This window comes from Camellia sinensis, chromosome 5 (assembly GCF_055761805.1).
Source record: "Camellia sinensis isolate YWXY chromosome 5, ASM5576180v1, whole genome shotgun sequence".
NCBI classification, from domain to species: domain Eukaryota; kingdom Viridiplantae; phylum Streptophyta; class Magnoliopsida; order Ericales; family Theaceae; genus Camellia; species Camellia sinensis.
In genome coordinates this window covers 146785147-146803667 of record NC_138965.1, presented here as the reverse complement: position 1 = coordinate 146803667, position 18521 = coordinate 146785147, and the positions used below count along the sequence as shown (strand labels likewise).

General features: G+C 36.8%; 1 protein-coding gene across 4 annotated transcripts in view; it reads right to left on the bottom strand.

Annotated features, from left to right (window-relative positions):
• LOC114301197 (ARM repeat superfamily protein) overlaps window positions 1-17007 on the bottom strand; it is a 56238-nt gene extending 39231 nt beyond the window's left edge. Inside the window, exons 1-7 of one of the 4 annotated variants that reach the window (XR_014330274.1) lie at window positions 16655-17004; window positions 15938-16123; window positions 7441-7530; window positions 3305-3378; window positions 2991-3146; window positions 2596-2716; window positions 2325-2380 (exon numbers count right to left, since the gene is read on the bottom strand). Coding sequence is in view for 3 of the 4 variants with exons in the window: in XM_082869969.1 (XP_082726095.1) it covers window positions 2325-2380; window positions 2596-2716; window positions 2991-3146; window positions 3305-3378; window positions 7441-7530; window positions 15938-16123; window positions 16655-16759 (788 nt within the window). In the remaining variant the exon portion in view is untranslated. Of the gene's footprint in view, window positions 1-2324; window positions 2475-2595; window positions 2717-2990; window positions 3147-3304; window positions 3379-7440; window positions 7531-15937; window positions 16124-16654 lie in introns of all 4 variants that reach the window. The other 3 variants (XM_082869969.1, XM_082869970.1, XM_082869971.1) reach the window with 3 other exon arrangements.
• Between the last annotated feature and the right edge of the window lie 1514 nt (window positions 17008-18521).

Here is an 18521-nt window from a genome sequence, read left to right as displayed (position 1 = left end):
ATCAAGGCTATTAAACAAACCCTTAGGGCCTCTTTGGGTGTCCCGTCAATTTGAATGCCATTATTTCAATTTGCATAACAATTTTCATATAGAACCCATCATCTTACATGGAGTTAGGAAGCCTGAGGCTTCATCATACTTGCCTGCTGTAACTTTTGGGTTTAGTTGAAATGACAAAATTCAGAATCTTAACCATCATTTTGAGACGGCTACTATTTACTCGAACGGCTCACTTCATGATGATGAGCTCTACATTCAAATGCTAATTCTTAAGTAAAGTAAATGAAGCATTCATATTCAAGAGAACATTCAAACAGGCCTCTCACAATGTATATATATCCTTTTGCGTAGGCATGGATGTGTGTACCTATATGAGTATGACAGTGGACATATTGAAAATCTGAAATATGGAAACATGTTTCCAAAAGGAAAAATGGATTATAAACCAGTTAAATATAGAAGATATGAAGATCAAAGAGATGAAGAATATGCTTTGGATCCTACTTCAAAAAGCTTTTTGACTAATAGACTTCTTATTAATGGAATTTTTTTACCACAAGATTGGTGTCAGAGGTAGTTTGAAGACAACTTAAAAAACCTAGGACCATAACAGAGACATTCACTAACAACAATTGACCCTCCCAAACCCAAACTAAGACATCAAAATAAGGAAAAGATCTAAGTGCCATGCTTTTATTTTCACTTTTGGCATAAGTCAAGAGAAGCTTTAAGAAAAAAAAATTCTCAACTAGTAACAAAAATAAGATTTTGGTAAATTGCAGAGTGGCACCAACTTGGAGCTGTTATAATTTTCTTTTTTATTAGCAACGAAGAAATTTTATTAGAGAGAGGGAAAAAAAAAAAGAAAAAAAAAAGAAAGAAAGGTAATGCAGAAATATATAGAGGCCAGAAATATTTGAAGGACAAGTAGTCCTCAAGAAAAGGAAAAGAGAAAAAGACAACAAATTACAAGTAACAAACAGCTCTCCAAAGTTAGGGCCCTTTGGGTCAATTTGAGTACTAGGCAGGCTTGGGGTTGAAAATTCAAGCCTGATGTCATGACCCGGATCAGGCCAATACAACTTTGATTTTAATTTAGTGCAAGTCCAGCAAAATCTTGGCCCAAATCATCTCCAGCCCTAACACTTACCATGATTCCTAAGGTAACCTAGATGTGCCGCTCAGTCTCTTCTTTTTCTTGTTCTCTTTGCTTTCCTGATCCTATGAAGCCCTTAAACCACACAAACAAATCCCTTTCAACCATCCCACAAATCTGACATCTTTCCTTCCTTGAACAACCAACCCCAAAAAGAAAAGGAAACACAGGGCAGCCCTCCAAGTAATATCCAGAGAATGTCGATAAAAAAAAGAAAAAAAAAAAAAAGAGAGTAAAATCCAGAGAATGATCCAGGCGCTTTTACAGTCCAAACCCACCCACCCTCTCCCCCAGCAAGCTCACCAGTTGATCCTTCCTTTATTAATCAAAACCTATACTCCATAAAAACCCTAAACTCTATCATGAATCTCGCACAAATATTAACTACATCAGCCTTTAAAGAAACCTCTTTCTGCTGCCCAACAATAATTTTCTTATCATAGCTTGTAGCAGAGTTTTTCTCTACCTTCATCCGCGGATCAATTTTTCTTGGGTTTTCTTCAATTACTTTGCTAGTTTACTACATGTACTGAACCATCTAATTAAATAAATTGTCATATGCATGTGTATAACCTCTGTAGTTCAGATAACCTCCAGATCTATGATCTGGGGACAAAGACACATGTCTTGACACAAAGACATGCCAACTCACAAAAGTAAAGAGACAGAGGACACAGCCATAAAATAGAAACATAAATGCATAGACATCTATGTCTTATTAATTTCCTGTTTTCGTGTGATATATGCAAAGAATAAAACACTAACAAATAGGACCCACCGCAATCACGAAAATACGGATATTTTGCAAGTGTATATCTTCATCACAATTTTATTTATTTATTGGTTTAAATGATAGGTACATAGCAATCTATACTAATCACACACAAAAATAATAGCAACTTGTAGAAACCTTGGATGAAACTTTTTGGAGTGTATATATATTACTGCATGACTAACAAGTCAAATATTACCAAAAAGAAGTGTCACCAATTATGCGGTGTGTATGATTTTCTAAAAAAAGTGTGCTGCTAAAGCACTTCCAGGAGATAGAGCATTCAGTATATAGAAGGCACAAATCAGCTTAGATGTGAGTGTGATACATGATAATAACATTCAGAAGAATGAAAAGTTAGGAAATATAAAATTACTAGGAAGAAAGATTCCTCACTCGAGTATATCAAGTGCAAATGTCCGTTGAATATAACTGACACGTAACCAAATTGCCTGAGACGTAGAAGCAGGCATAACATTCATGAGTATGAAAATATGAAGAACAAAAGGTCAATTGCCAGCACTATAATGACATTTTTATTGATGTCTGCACAAAAAATATGAAATATTAACAAAGCAAGTACAATTCCTAGGAATAATGCAGATAAGGATATCATGCTGGAATGCATCAATGGGGAACAGTTTACTAATTTTGAATCAGCACATACAGATCCACCTGCAGCTAGAGCTGTCAGGTCTTCGAGCAATCGAAGCCCATGCTTTCCAGCTGTAGTAAGGGTCTCCCTCATCAATGATTGCCCTCCAGATATAAATTCATGCTCCAGTGACCTGTTGAAGCTAGGGGTCAGTTATGAAATTCATGCCAAGAGAGTGAGCATTAAAGTGTATGCAGACTACCCAACCAAGAGCAGGTGATTCATAACAAATAGTAATTAAATAAACACAGAAATACAGAACAAGTTTATACATGCCTACCCACACAATTCAATTTTGGCTTCGATATTGTAGGGAACAATTCTTCAATATACATGCACTAAACATTAACTGATACAGACAAAAATGACATGGAAAATAAATTCAATGTTAGTGAGAGATCACATACTCTGCACGATTAATGCTACGATTAATATCACTAGTAACTGAACTACTTCGAGAACTGTATCCTCCAGAACCAAACTTGCCAGCAGGCAGTGACTCGGCACAAACCACGTGATCAAAAATTAATGCTACTGCTTGCCTGAAGGTTGCTGCAGCAGTACTGAAATAGATTCACATGAAATGAGATGGCCAAATTTCTATAGGGACAATGTTAACGCAGTTTTGTGCAAAATGAAGAATTAGTTGAGACAGTTGAGAAAAATAAACAGCAAGAGGCTTCTGGACATCTAATATTTTTTTGCTAATAGATAAACTTACTTTCTCACGCTGTCAGAGGATCTGTTGTTTTCAAGAAGCCGGAGACAAATACCAAGAGCCTGAGCCATATTTTCCTGAGAATTATAGAACAGTTAAGGAAGAATGTCCCATAGCTACTCCACACCAGAGTAAGGAAAGAGAAAAATAATAAAAGAAGAGGCCGAAGGACAAGTAAAAATTTTCTAGTCCAGGTCAACTTTAAAAATAAATAAATAAAGCCATATCTTCTTCCATGTCTTAAATGTGTGCCAGTCAAAGAAAGAAAAAACATGTCCCAAAAAATTGAACAAAACAACTGGGAAAGATGGGATGAAAGATTCCAATCTGAGAAACCAGTTCTTTGAAAAGATTTAATAAAGATTATGCCGGCATTTTAAACCATATAATAAGAATAAGAATGTTCAAAGTTCCAATAACTAGCCGCAAAGATCTTTACACAAGGCCTGATAACTACTCGAAATTAGCATAAATCCATCACAAATTGAACTTAAAAGGAAACAGAGAAAGGTGATAATAATAAATGAATGTATTCCAGTCCTCTTTCTTTTTTCATTGTAAGCTAACTTTCAACAAAAGGACTTTTTCTTTGATTTTTCTATAAAGTTCTTCGATTTTTCTATAAAGATGTTTTTTGGCTTCTTTCCTTATAAAACTAAATAAAGGGTAAATTACACTGACCTCCCCTGAGGTTTCTGACAAATATAGGAACCTCTCCTGTGGTTTCAATAATTACAGAAACCTCCCCTATTTTTGCTAACAATATCAAGATTCCCCCAATCCAACAATTTTACACAAACGGCGTTACTTGATTATACAAAATGACCATATTGCCCTTTCATTTGAACACGCAAAGACGAAAATACCCTTTAATTCCTATATCTCTCATATCTACCTCACCAACACCATGCTCTGCCTCTCTCTCTCTCTCTCTCTCTCTCTCTCTCTCTCTCTCTCTCTCTCTCTCTCTCTCTCTCTCTCTCTCTCGCTCTTTCCTCTTGCCTCTTGCCTCCTCTCTCCTACCTATAATCTCACCAGCCACCACCAATACAACTACCTCCAGCGATCCCAAAGCCCACCGGCAATTATTCTCCTCAACCCCCTTCCTCCAATGGCGACCTCTCTCCTTCGCCACGCTCTCTCCTCTCTCCTACCCGTCGCCCTTGCTCGTCCATCGCCATGGCCAGATCTACAAAAATATAGGGCGAGAAGATGAAAGGGATGAGGGTTATACTTCTTCGACAAATGCTATGCACTGTCGACTACAAAAAAGCAAAACCTGAGTTCATAGGTTTACTGTGTAGCCTCATAATCTTCATTGGAAAGGAGATGCACCTCTTTTCATGAATTACAAACTTACATCTACTTATGTTGTTGAAGATTGAAGTTTGATTTGCGCAATTTTTTCATGATTTTTGGTTGGGGGTGCACATTCAAGCAAGATCAAAGCTTGATCTACTTCTGGGTGCGATGAAATAATAATATTGAAGCTCGATTTTGCAAGAATCAAGGGCTTGGGTGTTTGAATTTGTGGATTGATCACTTCAATAACCATTTTTCTCAATTTTATTTTTATTTTTATTTTGTTATCTCGTTATCGTCACTGCTGCTATGATGGGTTGGTGAGTCTTGGATGACTTCTCGTTGTTCTGCGTTGGTCATTCTTCTTGTTCAGTTCCCTTTTTCTCATCTATTGATTTACTTAAATTGGGTTTCTATTCTTTGCTAGAAATCCAAGCAAGTTCCTATTTGAATTTTAAGGTGTGTGTATATATATATATTTGTATATATATACATATATATGGTAGGGCAAACTTCACTTTACCCCCCTTTGGTTTGGACCGGGGTGCGGATTACCCCCATGACATTCGGAAATCACCACATAACCCCTATGTGATTACTAGATTGAAATGCACACTAACTTCTGTTAACAGAAGTTGTAAATTGACAATTATACCCTCATCTTCTTCTTCTTCTTCTTCTTCTTCTTCTTCTTCTCTCTCTCTCTCTCTCTCTCTCTCTCTCCCTCTCCATTTCATCTTCTTCACAGTTCACTACCCAAACTTTACATATATATACATATACATATATACTTTATATGTGTACAAATATACACATATACAATCTCATCTGGTGTTCAATGATTAGCAATCATATATATATATAAATATAGCAGATGCAAAAACAAAATCATTTTTTTTTAAACATAACACAAATATATATATATATGGATAAAACATGAGCATACAAAGTTTTTTTTCAATCTTCACTGTGCATCTATATATATATATGTGTGTAAAATATAATTTTGGAGATATTTGATGAACTAGATGATTTGGTGATGTTTGATGAATCAAAAATTCAAAATTATATTCTTTGATTCACTATAGATATATATTCTTCAAGAAGATGATCAAACACATCTAAATTTAACCTCGATCTACGATTCTGCACCATATCTTCTTCAATAGGTGAAACTTACCCAAAACAACTTCTATTATCATCCAGCCTCCATGGGCTTCAATATGTGTGTGTAAAATATAATTTTGGGGATGTTTAATGAACCAGATGATTTGATGATGTGTTTGATGAATTGAAAATTCAAAATCGTGTTATTTGATTTCAATTTTTTCACTATGTATATATATACTTACATATATACATATATTTGATTGGGAAACATTATTAAAAAAAAAAAGACGAGAGAGAGAGAGAAAGAAGATGTTGATTCCAGAAAAACATATATATAATGATATATATGTATATGAATGTCTATGATTCCAGAAAAATAAATATCTAATGATGTATATATATATATGAATGCATATATGTTTGTATAACCAGCTGCTAATGGTTGAAAAATAGAAATAGGAAAAGAATGGCATCCTTTGTAAATTTGACGAGGTAGAAAGGGTACTTTCGTCATAAAAACGGACTCACTCTCTATAGAGACGTGTGACTTTCACATTCTGCTATCTTAGACAGAAAAGCTAACAGTGCGTTTAGTCCACAAACCATATGGGGGTTATCTGGTGATTTCCGAATGTCAAGGGATAATCCGCACCCGGTCCAAACCACAGGGTGGTAAAGTGAAGTTTGCCCTATATGTTAAACAAATTGTTCCCATGTTTATATATTTGTATATATATATATATTTATCTATATATTTGTATGTATATGCTAAGGCCATTCTAGTTGCTTCTGTTTGTTGCATATTATAGTTTCCAAATTTTATGAATTGTTACTTCTGAGCAAAGACAAATCATGCTACTATGAAGTTTGCTAGTTCTTACAACTTATAATGTAATATGGAGTCCTCCTGGTTGTATATTTGCATGTATATATTGGAATAGAAAAGTGGGTGTAACATTAGAGGAGAAAAGGTTGTGTGCCTGCAATTTTTGTATAAGGGGTTGTTTGGGATGACCTAAATAAGTGCAGCTTTTGTCTTTTTACGAAAAGATGTGTAGAAAAGTAGAGAGGTGATGTGATGGAAAAAAGATAAAAAGATGGATTATATTAGAGTTGCCAAACTTGGCCTTAATGTGTTTGGAATGGATAATAAGGAGATGGAACTGGTAAGGATGAGAGAGAGAGAGAGAGAGAGAATATGAGGTGATGGCAGTGATGCTACCAGTGGAGGAGTGGGTGAGGATGAGAGGAGGGAAAGGAAGAAGAGCAATGTTTGTTTGTGATGTTGTGGGCTGTTTGGTTACAAGGAACAAAGGGTAATTTTAGTATTCAGTCACCATAATATGCTGATTTCAAAAATTTTCATCACCTGTCTAATGGCTAGTTAACAAAAGGGTGGCTTGTTTATATTGTCAGCAAAAATAAGGGAGATTACTGTAATCATTGAAACTACATGAGAGGTCCCTATATTTTTTAAAAACCTCAGGGGAGGTCAATGTAATTTACCCATAAATAAAAGAGTTCAAAACATATCGAATTAACTTCTCAATTGATATATTGTTGTTAAATATTCAAATGAAGCATATTCAGATATACCAATGTTTGACGAGAGTCTAATGACTCGTGGACCAACTTCCAAACTGAAATTACCGTGCAAAACTTTCAAGGCTGCTATATGAAGATATCTAGTTCTAACTAGGAAGGAAACATATATGAACAATGCTCACCTCATTTTCAGGTTGTAAACGTGACTGAAATATTATCAATATTGTCTGCAAGGTCTTGAGTTGAACACTTTCATCTGACATTTCAGCATGCTGACAAAAAGTTGAAGAAGAATAATAAGTAAGATTTCAAATATGAAACTGAGTTACTCATCCTGAATAGAACATAAATGTTGCTGTTATTAAGAGAAAGTATCAGCGTCATATACAAGTAATTATCACTTGTTACATGCCAATAGAATATCCACTTTGAAGTTAAATTAAGGGAGAACAGGTTAAGATGGTTCGGTCATGTAACCCCAAGGGGTTGGCCTGGTGGCAAGGGTCAGGGTTTTGGGTCTTGGGGACCCTCCAAGGTTCAAGGATTGAAACCTCTTGGGTGCTAACAATTCCTTTGGGCCATTAGACTAGGGAGAAATCCTTGAATTAACCACGGTGTACTTGGGAGAAACTCTTTACCGAGGGCCTATGCACCCCTAGGGATTAGTTGGGCTTTGATCTAGTGCCAATCAAAAAAAAAAGATGGTTCACTCATTTCAACGAAAACCTATAGATGCAACTTTAAGGAAGAGTGATAGGATCATCATAAATGGGATCAGTGTTATTACAAGCGTGTCTAGGCCCAAATACCATCCAAGCCCAAGGTTTGCGGCTTGTAATGTTCCAAGCCAGGCAACTTCAATACGGCGCACCTAGGTGTGCACCTAGGCCCAAGTCCCATCTAGGCTCAAGGTTTGCACCTTGTAGTGTTGCAGGCCAGGTGACTTCGATAAGGCACCTAACTGGTCCAAGGCATAATAAGGCCCAAGGCTTGCATCTTGAGAGTTTTTTTTATTGTTGCCTTAATTAGTTTTATTTAAAATTTGACCATTGATTTAATATAGTGTAGCTATAGAAGATCCCTACTCTTATTATAGATACCAATACATTAGGCATTCAACCTTAAATCAATGATAGAAGAAAAATTAGCCCTAATTCCTAATCTCCGAAGAACACTAAATGTTTAATATTTCATTTTATTTATGTTGAACCCTAAATTATTTACTTATATTAAATTATATATTTTTTTCGTACAAGGTGCGTTTTACTTTGGTGAAGCCTACACATCACCTTGTGCCTTGACCCTTGGGCCTAGGAGACCTTGGCGCCTTGGTGCACCTATCGCCTTTAATAACACCGAGTAGGATTTATATAGCTGACCCTACATCATTGGGACACAAGACTTAGGCCTCGTTTGGGAACAGACTAATTTAGTAACTTTTTGGCTATTTGGCTAAAAAGGTAGGTAAAAAAAACTTGTATGTTTGGGATGATTTTTTGGCTAATTACGAAAAGATGTGCAAAAAGTAGAGAGAAAAGAGAATCTTTGACTTTTTGGTATGTGTTGTTGGCTTTTTGGCTAATTTAGTAACTTTTTGGCTAATTGGCTAAAATAGCCTCTTGCCAAACGAGACCTTAGTTTGGTTTGGTTTAGTCAGTTTCAAAGTTCTTTTTTTCCATCTTTTCTATTCTTTTTTTTTTTTTTGGTAGCAAGAAGAAAATTTATAGTCTCCCGTATTGTTAGTTTTATGTGTATTTTCGCCAAATTACTCTCTTCTCTCAGCATTATTACACAAGCAGCATTTTTAACCAGCAAGATAAAAATAAATATCAGATCACAACTGCTGTGGATTAAATTTAACCGGGGAAAACAAGTTCTACTCCCACAAAGCAGGTTTTATACATATTTGGTAAGTGATTCCCATTAACAAATAAAAAATAAAAAAACTCTATCTTGATCCATTGACTGTAAACAAAAGGAAGCAATCATAAGATAATATAATATTAAAAAAAAGCAAAAGAGCAGAGGAAAAAACTTTCTGACCATGAAATCCAATGAAAAGCATAAAACAAATTCATATAATGGATCTAAGGCCCCGTTTGTTTTGGGGTTAAATAGATGGGAGGGGATTAGGATGGAGCTGGGGTTATTTAGTGTTGTGTTTGTTTGTAGAGTTGGGGAGGGGATTAGGATGGAGGATGTGATATAGATGGAGGTTGGGAGGGGGATTGAGATGGAGGGGGTGGAGATGGTATTAGAAAAATAGTGAGGGAATTAGAATTTTTTTGTTTTTTATATATTGGGAATTTTTTTTAAAATATTAATGTTCAATTTTTTATATTTTTTTATTTGTTTTATAATTTTTTATAAAAATAATTTAACAATTCCTACACTAACAACTATCATCAAAACAAACACAATTTTACTTAATTCCCTCACTATTAATCCCCTCCATTTTACCTCTGAAAACAAACGGGGCTTAAGGGTGTACAATATATGCCAGAAGTAAGAATGATGAATATTGTGTGAAGGCTAAAAAGCTCAAACTGCATCTATAACAGTTGAGAAACTATCCTACTCTTGAAAACCGAAAATGATGGGATTCTAGAGAAAGTACCTTTGTCGAACGTGTTGTTTCTTAGTTGCCCACATTATGTCCCATAAAGCATCGTTGGCCTGATAGTTGTTCTATGAAATTTTACTTTCAGTTTTGTTGGCATTCATCGATCATATAATATGACAGATGCATTCCTCCAAGTGAGCCAACCTCTTTTGACTCTGTGATCAACCTCACCATCCTCATTAATAATCGAACCCAAGTAAAATTTACCTCCTGATTTTCAATCTTCACTTCTTAATTATTTCTACCTCTACTATTATTAAAATTACATTCCATATATTTGGTTTTATTTCTACTAATTTTAAACCCTTTTGACTTCTAGTTTAGTGTTAATCCCTTCCTTAATTTCATCCACTCGAACAAATATATATATATATATATTTTTTGATAAATAAGAATTTATTGAAAAACTAAAGCATCAAGATGCAAAAGAATACAAAGCGACACCCCCCAAGAGAAGGAGCACCATACGAAAACAAACGAAACCAAACAAATCAACCAATCACATCATATAAAAAGTCTAAAAAGGTAAACAAATCTGGATCCACCTGCCTAGACATTCAACCACACAAAACATGAAGAAACTCTATTTCCAACCACAACACCTAACGGACAACTTCTTGGAAAATAAGACGATTCCTCTCTAGCCAAATGAGCCACATCAAGCATAGAGGAGCCAATGCCCAAGCCTTCTGACGACGCTTCCCCATCCGATCCCTTACCCAACTCCACAAGACTCCCAACACTCCCTTGGGTTGCACCCACTACACCCAAAAGTAGAGTAAATAAGAGCCCACAAACGAGAAGCCACTAGACATTGAACAAGCAGATAGTCCACCAACTTCGAAGCAGCACAACAAATATAACACCAATTAACCAAGACATACCCTCGACAAACCAGATTATTAATAGTCAAAATACCGTCAAAAGCCATTGTCCACACGAAGAATGTCACCTTTGAAGGAACACCTGTAACCTAGATCTGTCGCCAAGGAAATTCCCCCGCTCTAGGAAGCACGGATACCGATATGGGATACGGGTATGATACGATACGGATACGGCGATACGACAAAATTTAAAAAACTAGGATACGGGTATGGCGGAGATACGTTCGTAAAAAAATATTATTTTTATAATTTTTAATAATATAGCATGTATAAAAATAAAAAATAAAAAAAGAATAGTCAAAATTCAACTAATAACACAAATTCTGAAAATTTAATTTTTTTTATAAAAAGAAGTCAAAATTCACCTAATAACACAAATTCTAAAAATTTAAATTTTAAATAAAAAAGAGTTAAAAAAGAAAAAAGGAAAAAAAGTCAGAACTATTATCCTAATATCTCAAAACATAAGAAAAATAAAAAATAAAATAAAATAAAAATCAAAACAGGAATTGGGAGAGAGAGAAACAGTGAGATCAAACAAGAGGGACTGAGAGATCGAGCGAGGAGGAGAGAGAGAGGAAACGAAAGGGAGAGGGAGAGAGGACGAAATTGATCAACGATGACTCCTCGTCCTCCTTGCTGCTGCCTGCTGTTCGCGAACCTTCCTTGCGATAGAGACGACGACTCCTTCTCTTGCTACTGCTGTTCGTGAACCTAGGGCTTGGAGGTTGGTTGATTTTTTTTTGTTTTATTTTACATTATTTTGTTATTTTACAGTTTAACCCCATTAGAAGTTTTTGAAATTATTTTTTCACCCCGCCGTATCCCAAAAGTATCCCGAACGTATTTGAAGTATCCTCGCGTATCCCAAACGTATCCGAAATTCAAAAAATTAAAAAAAAATATGGGATACTTCTTTGCCGTATCTGATACGTATCCCGCCGTATCTGACGCGTATCCGTATCCGTATCCGATACGTATCCGTCACGCGTACGGGGGTTATTTTGGAGTATCCGTGCTTCATAGCCCCCGCTATAGCCACATAAACTCCGGAAAAAAGAAAAAACTGAGAAAACATCTTTGGAACCCAGCCCTACCCAAAACAAGACATCCTCCCCCATACCTCCAACTAGCACCCCATAAAGAAAAGCCAGCAAATCCACCATCTACCCAAACTCCCAATCTTGAACCTGATGACGAAGAGTAAGATCCCAAACCACCCTATCTCCAACCCCAGCCCCCGCCACCCCAAATAAGAAGCCACTGTCGCATCTGGATCTATTGCGAGACGAAAAATCAGCAGAAACCAATCCTACAACACCTCCGCCCCATATCACAGATCCTTCCAAAACCGAACCCTCACACCCAGTGTTATTAAAGGCGCGCCTAGGTGTGTGCCTAGGTCCAAGTCCCATCCAAGCCCAAGGTTTGCGCCTTGTAGTGTTCCAGGCCAGGCGACTTCCATAAAGCGCGCCTAGGTGTGTGCCTAGGCCCATCCAAGCCCAAGGTTTGCGCCTTATAGTGTTTCAAGTCAGGCGACTATGAAAAGGCACTTGACTGGCCCAAGGCTTGCATCTTGAGGGTTTTTTTTATTTTTTATTGCTACTTTAATTGGTTTTGTTTAAAATCTGACCATTGATTTAAGATGGTGCAACTATAGAAGATCCCTAATCTTATTACAGATGCCAATACATTGGGCATTCAACCCCAAATCAACGATAGAAGAAAAATTAGCCCTAATTCCTAATCTCCAAAAAACAAATGTTTAACATTTCATTTTGTTTATGTTGAATCCTAAATTATTTACTTATATTAAATTATATTGCCTCACTTCGGTGAAGCTTGCGCCTCGCCTTGCGCCTTGAGCCTAGGCCCCAAGAGATCTTGGCGCCTTGGTGCGCCTATCGCCTTTAATAACACTGCTTACACCAGAACCAACCCGAAAACAAACTTGTTCCCAAAACTCTCCCCTCCCCAACCAAATACCTTTCCACAACCTACATACATGAGACCCCCTCACATCCCTTGTACTCCAATCACCATAACCCAACCCATACTTTGCCGCCGCTGCCGCCACCCGATGCCACAACTTATCCCTCTCCCAAGCAAACCTGCACAACCTTTTCCCCAACAAGGCAGAATTAAACTTGCCCAACCGTCGTAAACCCAAACCCCCCACTTCCTTCGGACTACAAATCCGCTCCCAACTAACTAAATAATACTTAAACTCCTGCCCACCACCACCCCACAAGAAATCTCACTACAATTTTTCCAAATAACGAGCCATTGAGACTGGAATAACGTGAACCGACATAAAATAGGTCGGAATACTCCCCAAAACACTTTTAACCAAAGTTAACTTTTCACCCTTTGACAAATACTACATCTTCCAATCCGCCAAACGCTGCTGAACCCTTTCAATAATTCCATCCCACACCTGCTTAGCCTTGAAAGAAGCCCCCAAAGGTAAACCCAAATAAGACACCGGAAGAGAAGACACCTTGCAGCCCAAGATAACAACCAAAGTGGAAATTTGACCCACGTCCCTAAATGGAATCAATTCGGATTTTGCCAAATTCACCTACAACTTCGAAACTGCCTCAAAACACAACAAAATACACCACAAATAGCCCAACTAGTCTGGTGAAGCCCCACAAAAGATCAGAGTATCATCAAAATACAAAAGGTGAGAGATCACTACCAAGCCGTTGCACTGCCCCTACCTGAAAACCTTCCAATAAGCCTTCTTGCACCTCCCGAAACAACAACCTACTAAACACCTCCATAACTAGAATGAAAAGAAGAGGAGACAATGGATCCCTTTGTCGCAACCCTCGAAAAGTCTGGAAAAAATCCCCGCCAGCATTCCATTTACCAAAACCAGCATCTTCACAGTCAAAATGCAAAAATGCATCCACCATCACATCTCACCAAAGCCCATTCAATCCATTACTAATAATAAGAACTCCTAGTTGACATTATCATACGCCTTCTCAATATCTAACTTGCAAATAACCGCTGGCTGACCCTCACGTATTTGAGAATCAGCACACTCATTTGCCACCAAAACTACATACTAAATCTGACCACCTCTCACAAAAGCATTTTGAGACCCAAAACCACAACACCCAAAACCAACCTAAGTTTGTTGGCCTAAACCTTGGCCAAAGGTTTATACACACTCCCCAATAAACTAATAGGTCTGAATTGGCGAATATCCTCTGCACCCCTTACCCTTCGGAACTATGTTACCTAGAACGTGGATCGTTCTAATATATAAAAGGGGAACAGGAATGGGAACAAGGTACGCCACGTGTTCTAAAATGTGGTACGATAGGGGTAGACTTGTATATATTATACTTAAGAATTTAAAGTACTTCTAGAGTAATTTCTTTTTTAACTATTAGATATTCAATAAAATGTAATACTTTCTATGAGCAGTATGACCAATTTTTTGATTTTTTGTCTTGTCAAAACTTAATTTACCTCAAATTTTAGTTCTATCATATTTGAATTTTTTACTCCTAAGGTAACATTTAAGGACATATATTGAAAAAAAAAATACTTTGGGATCACTTTGGATCACTAAATTTACCATTTTAGAATGAAAATGTACCATGTTTCGAAATATGCGTACCAATACGTAATTCGCTAGAGTATTAGCATTTTCTAATAGCATAGCTTTCGAATCAAAGCAATGAACGTAGCATTCAAGCTCTTTTCAAACTAACCCAACTAATAGAAATGCCCCATCATTGCCATAACATCCTCCTTAACCACCTCCCAATAATGCTGGAAGAAAGCCAACGAAAAACCATCAAGGCCAGGGGCCTTATCACCGCATATCCCTTTCAATGCCCCAACCACCTCCTCAGAAAAAGGATGTTTCAAAACTAGAGTGTCCTCCTCAAACAGCACGCTAAACTCCAACCCTGCCACCCCCGGCTGCCCCTCATCTACGAACAACATACACCATGGAATATCATCCTGAATGAATTTAGTTAACTCATTCAGAACTAAGGTAAATAAGAAAAGACTCAAAGCTGACCTTTGATACAACCCTATAGTGATTGGAGATTCACTAGTTTCTCCTACAGGAGATCTAATCACAGTCAAAACTTCATCATACATGTCTTTTTTTTGTATAAATATACCCTTTGGTCACACTTCTTTTTTTCCCAACACCTATCACGTTATATCTCTAAGCACCATATCATAAGTTTTTCTAAATCTATAAAACCCATATATAGATCATTCCTTATTTCTCTGTACTTTTCTATTAAAGTTCTTAGTAAATTTATCGCTTCCATAGTTGATCTACTAGGCATAAATCCAAACTAATTCTCTGAAATTGTTGTTATAACCCTTAAGCGGTGTTCAATCACTCTCATTAACTTAATACGTCTACAATTATTGCAACGTTGGATATCTCCTTTATTTTTTATATATAAGTACTAAAATACTTTTTCACCACTTATCAAACATTTTCCTAGTCATTAGAATCTTAGAATTTTTTAACCAAGATACCCCTCCTTGATACATCTATAGTTGTTGCAAACTTAGTTTCATGTAAACATATCATCCTAACTTCCCTTCTAATCGTAGTATCTACTAGTTTCACCGTTTTACCTTTTAGTGTTCCTATATTTGAAGTTACTAACCTAAACCTAAACCTATAATCTTGGGCAAACTTCTTTACCCGTGCTCATCCAAAAAAGCACGGGGACAATCCTTGCCTATTTTTCATTGCACCAGGGTGCCAATGCAAAAGCCCTCGCCTATGTTTCGAAATGCCCAAAGGCAGGTGTAATGCATCACTTACAGAAAATGCCCTAGTATTTACATGCATATTCATATTAGGATTCATGTTCATAAGTGACCTTACAAGTATTTTTAAATGTTGGTTGTCAGGCTTTGTACGCTGAACATTTTTCTGCTATAGTGTTATCCAGTAATTCTCATGTAGTACAACCCTAAAATACAATAATATAACATTGTCATGCATTACAAGTTCTCTCAAACCCGACAGTATTAAATACATTAAACTGAAAGTGTTGTTCCAACCATTCACGCTATTATAATGGTACATAAATAAAAAATATTTTTTTTAAAAAGTCCCTATTAAAGTGGAAATAAACATATTTTGTATAACTAATATACATTTGCACTTACATCTTTCAGGGTAGCTAGTATCTCTTTCAAAGCCGAAGGAGCAACGGCATCATGAGATATGAGCTTCTGCAAGCAAGAAAGTCCAATAACACTCAGCTTCACAGTTCTGACCTCACAAGCCATCAGAAAGATCTGTAGTATATCCTCATTATGTGCAATTTCACTGGGGCTTGACAATGACCGAAGCTGCAATTCAACATCAAACCAAGAATAAATTTCAGTCTCGAGATCCATCCGTGCAACCACAACAATGCCAATACAACATTCTTTAATTGCCACAACTCAAATTAAACCATCACTTTTTGTATCATCAACCAACGACTTCAGCTCCACCGGGTTGCAAGGAAAACGAAGGAAAATAGAGGAAATAAAAAATTGGACTCTACATGTCTCATTAGCTCAGCTCAATTCAACTACCTGACTTTAATCAAACTACAACCCATTTTCTCTTCTATTCCACTATAGGTAATTTTCATTTCTTAGCAAGCAAACAGAGCATCAACAACTCTTTTCCACATTAAACCACCAAATTCAACTAAAATTGAAACCCTCCTGATCAACCAAAGATTCGAATTTCACGAAACTTGGTCTTAATTCAACTTACATCTAACAAAAACAATATACGCAACTAAATGCAACTAACAAAACCCCACAGAAGGATCATTCTCAACAAACTCAAAAGACATTCAAATGCACACAAAAAAATGAAGCTATGACCTTCAAGATAGCGTGTTCGGCGCCGTCTTTGACAGCGGGGTACCTCCGGCGAGCTTCGGCGGAGAGAGCCCGCAGATCTGACTCCAAAACTGCCATGAAAGCCATCTCCCTCTGTCTCTATATATATGTATATGTATATAATTGTGGATTATAGTGAGATCGAGAAAAAGAGCTAGATTGTTTGAATGAATTGTTAAGGAGAGGGAGAGAGGGACATTTCTCTGCAGATCAAAAATGTCGAACGTTTCTCTTCTGTGTGTTTAGATCTTCTGCTTCGAGACAGTGAAGAGAGAGAGAGAGAGAGAGAGACAGATCTGGTTTGGTTCTGCTAGTGCTTTGCACGTGCCGACGACGACAGAGCGAGAAAGAGAATGGGCTGCAAGACTGCTATGTCAGGCCCATTTAGGTACATTGGACTGGGCTTAGAAGCTTATAATGAAGGTGTTTGAGAAGTTGAGTTTACACTAAAATAATCGATAAAAATAAAAATAAGTTAAAATAATTAATAAAACAAAACCTAACATTTAAATTATAATTATTTTGTTTTATTTTTCATAATCATTAAATCAATTGTAAAAAAAATTTAACTATTATCCAAAACAAAACTTTTTTTTAACTATACCAAGGTCTCATTTATCAACTATATTTTAATTAAAAAGTCAAAAAATTACTATAAGTTATCACATCACTCTCTCTATTTTTTTATATATCTTTTTATAAAAATTCAAAAATTTATTAAAATAGCCTATTACCAAATGATCTTTAAAATAGTTAAAAAATCAATTAAAATAACTAAATTCCCAAACCAGCCGTATGAACAAATTGTGAGTCCAAGCTCACCATTTTTCCTTATCTAATATCAGACACTATTGAATGTAAAGCCCAATTCCATAAAGACAGTCCATGAGAACATGCCCAAGCTTGACGGTGGGCCCAGCCTGATAGGCTTTTTCCTGGAATGGGCTTTTTCTTTGGGTTTTGATTGAATATGCTAGTTGTCAATCTTTCGAGCAGGGCCGAAAACAAGTCGAATAATCAATTGTTCAAGTTTGTTTTTGATAATTTAACGAGTTTAAAATTTTATTTAAACTTATTTTATTTACATAACGAGTTCATTTTGAACAAGTTTTTAACGAAACAAACACGAGTCAAGGTCAAATAACTTGATTTTTTATAATATGAGAGGATAATTTTTGTGAAAATTGGGCCGAGCTGGGAGATGGTCATTATGGCCCACAATACGAAGGGCGGAGTAAAAAAGCCGTAAAGTTACTCCGGCCCAAAAGAGGTACAAAATTACTCCGGCCCAAGAGGAATGTAATGTTACTCCGTTCCGGAAGCGACTTGGAGTTAGGCCGGACTCAGAGTTAGTCCGGTCATGGTGTATTATGGTTAGAACGGTCAGAACCTTGCTACTTGGTAGCTCGGTCTAAACGCACCATGGTTCGCACATGAGAAAACCGAGATAAGGTGTAGCGAAAGGAAGAACCGAACTAAGGATAGTTCGGCTTACTCTGCGGCTCAGCATAGCCATGATTATTTCGGTCATGTTGGAGTTCGGCCATGGTAAAAACCATCTCACTTGGTTTAAGCAGTGAGGGGGGTGTTGAAGGATAAGCATTATCTTTCAGGAGTATGAATCCTAGGAGGACTCTGCATGGAGGAGTAGAAGTCCTACTAGGATTGTGCCACACGAAACCTATAAAAGCTCACAAACAACACCTTTGGAGAGGTAAGACACAACTTTGCTTTCTGAATACACGGAGCTTTTGTCTATTTGTCAAGCTTACTGACTTAGGCATCGGAGAGGTTTCCGGCACACACCCGCCGGCTAGCTCACGTTTGCGTTTTCAGGTGATAAAGCGAC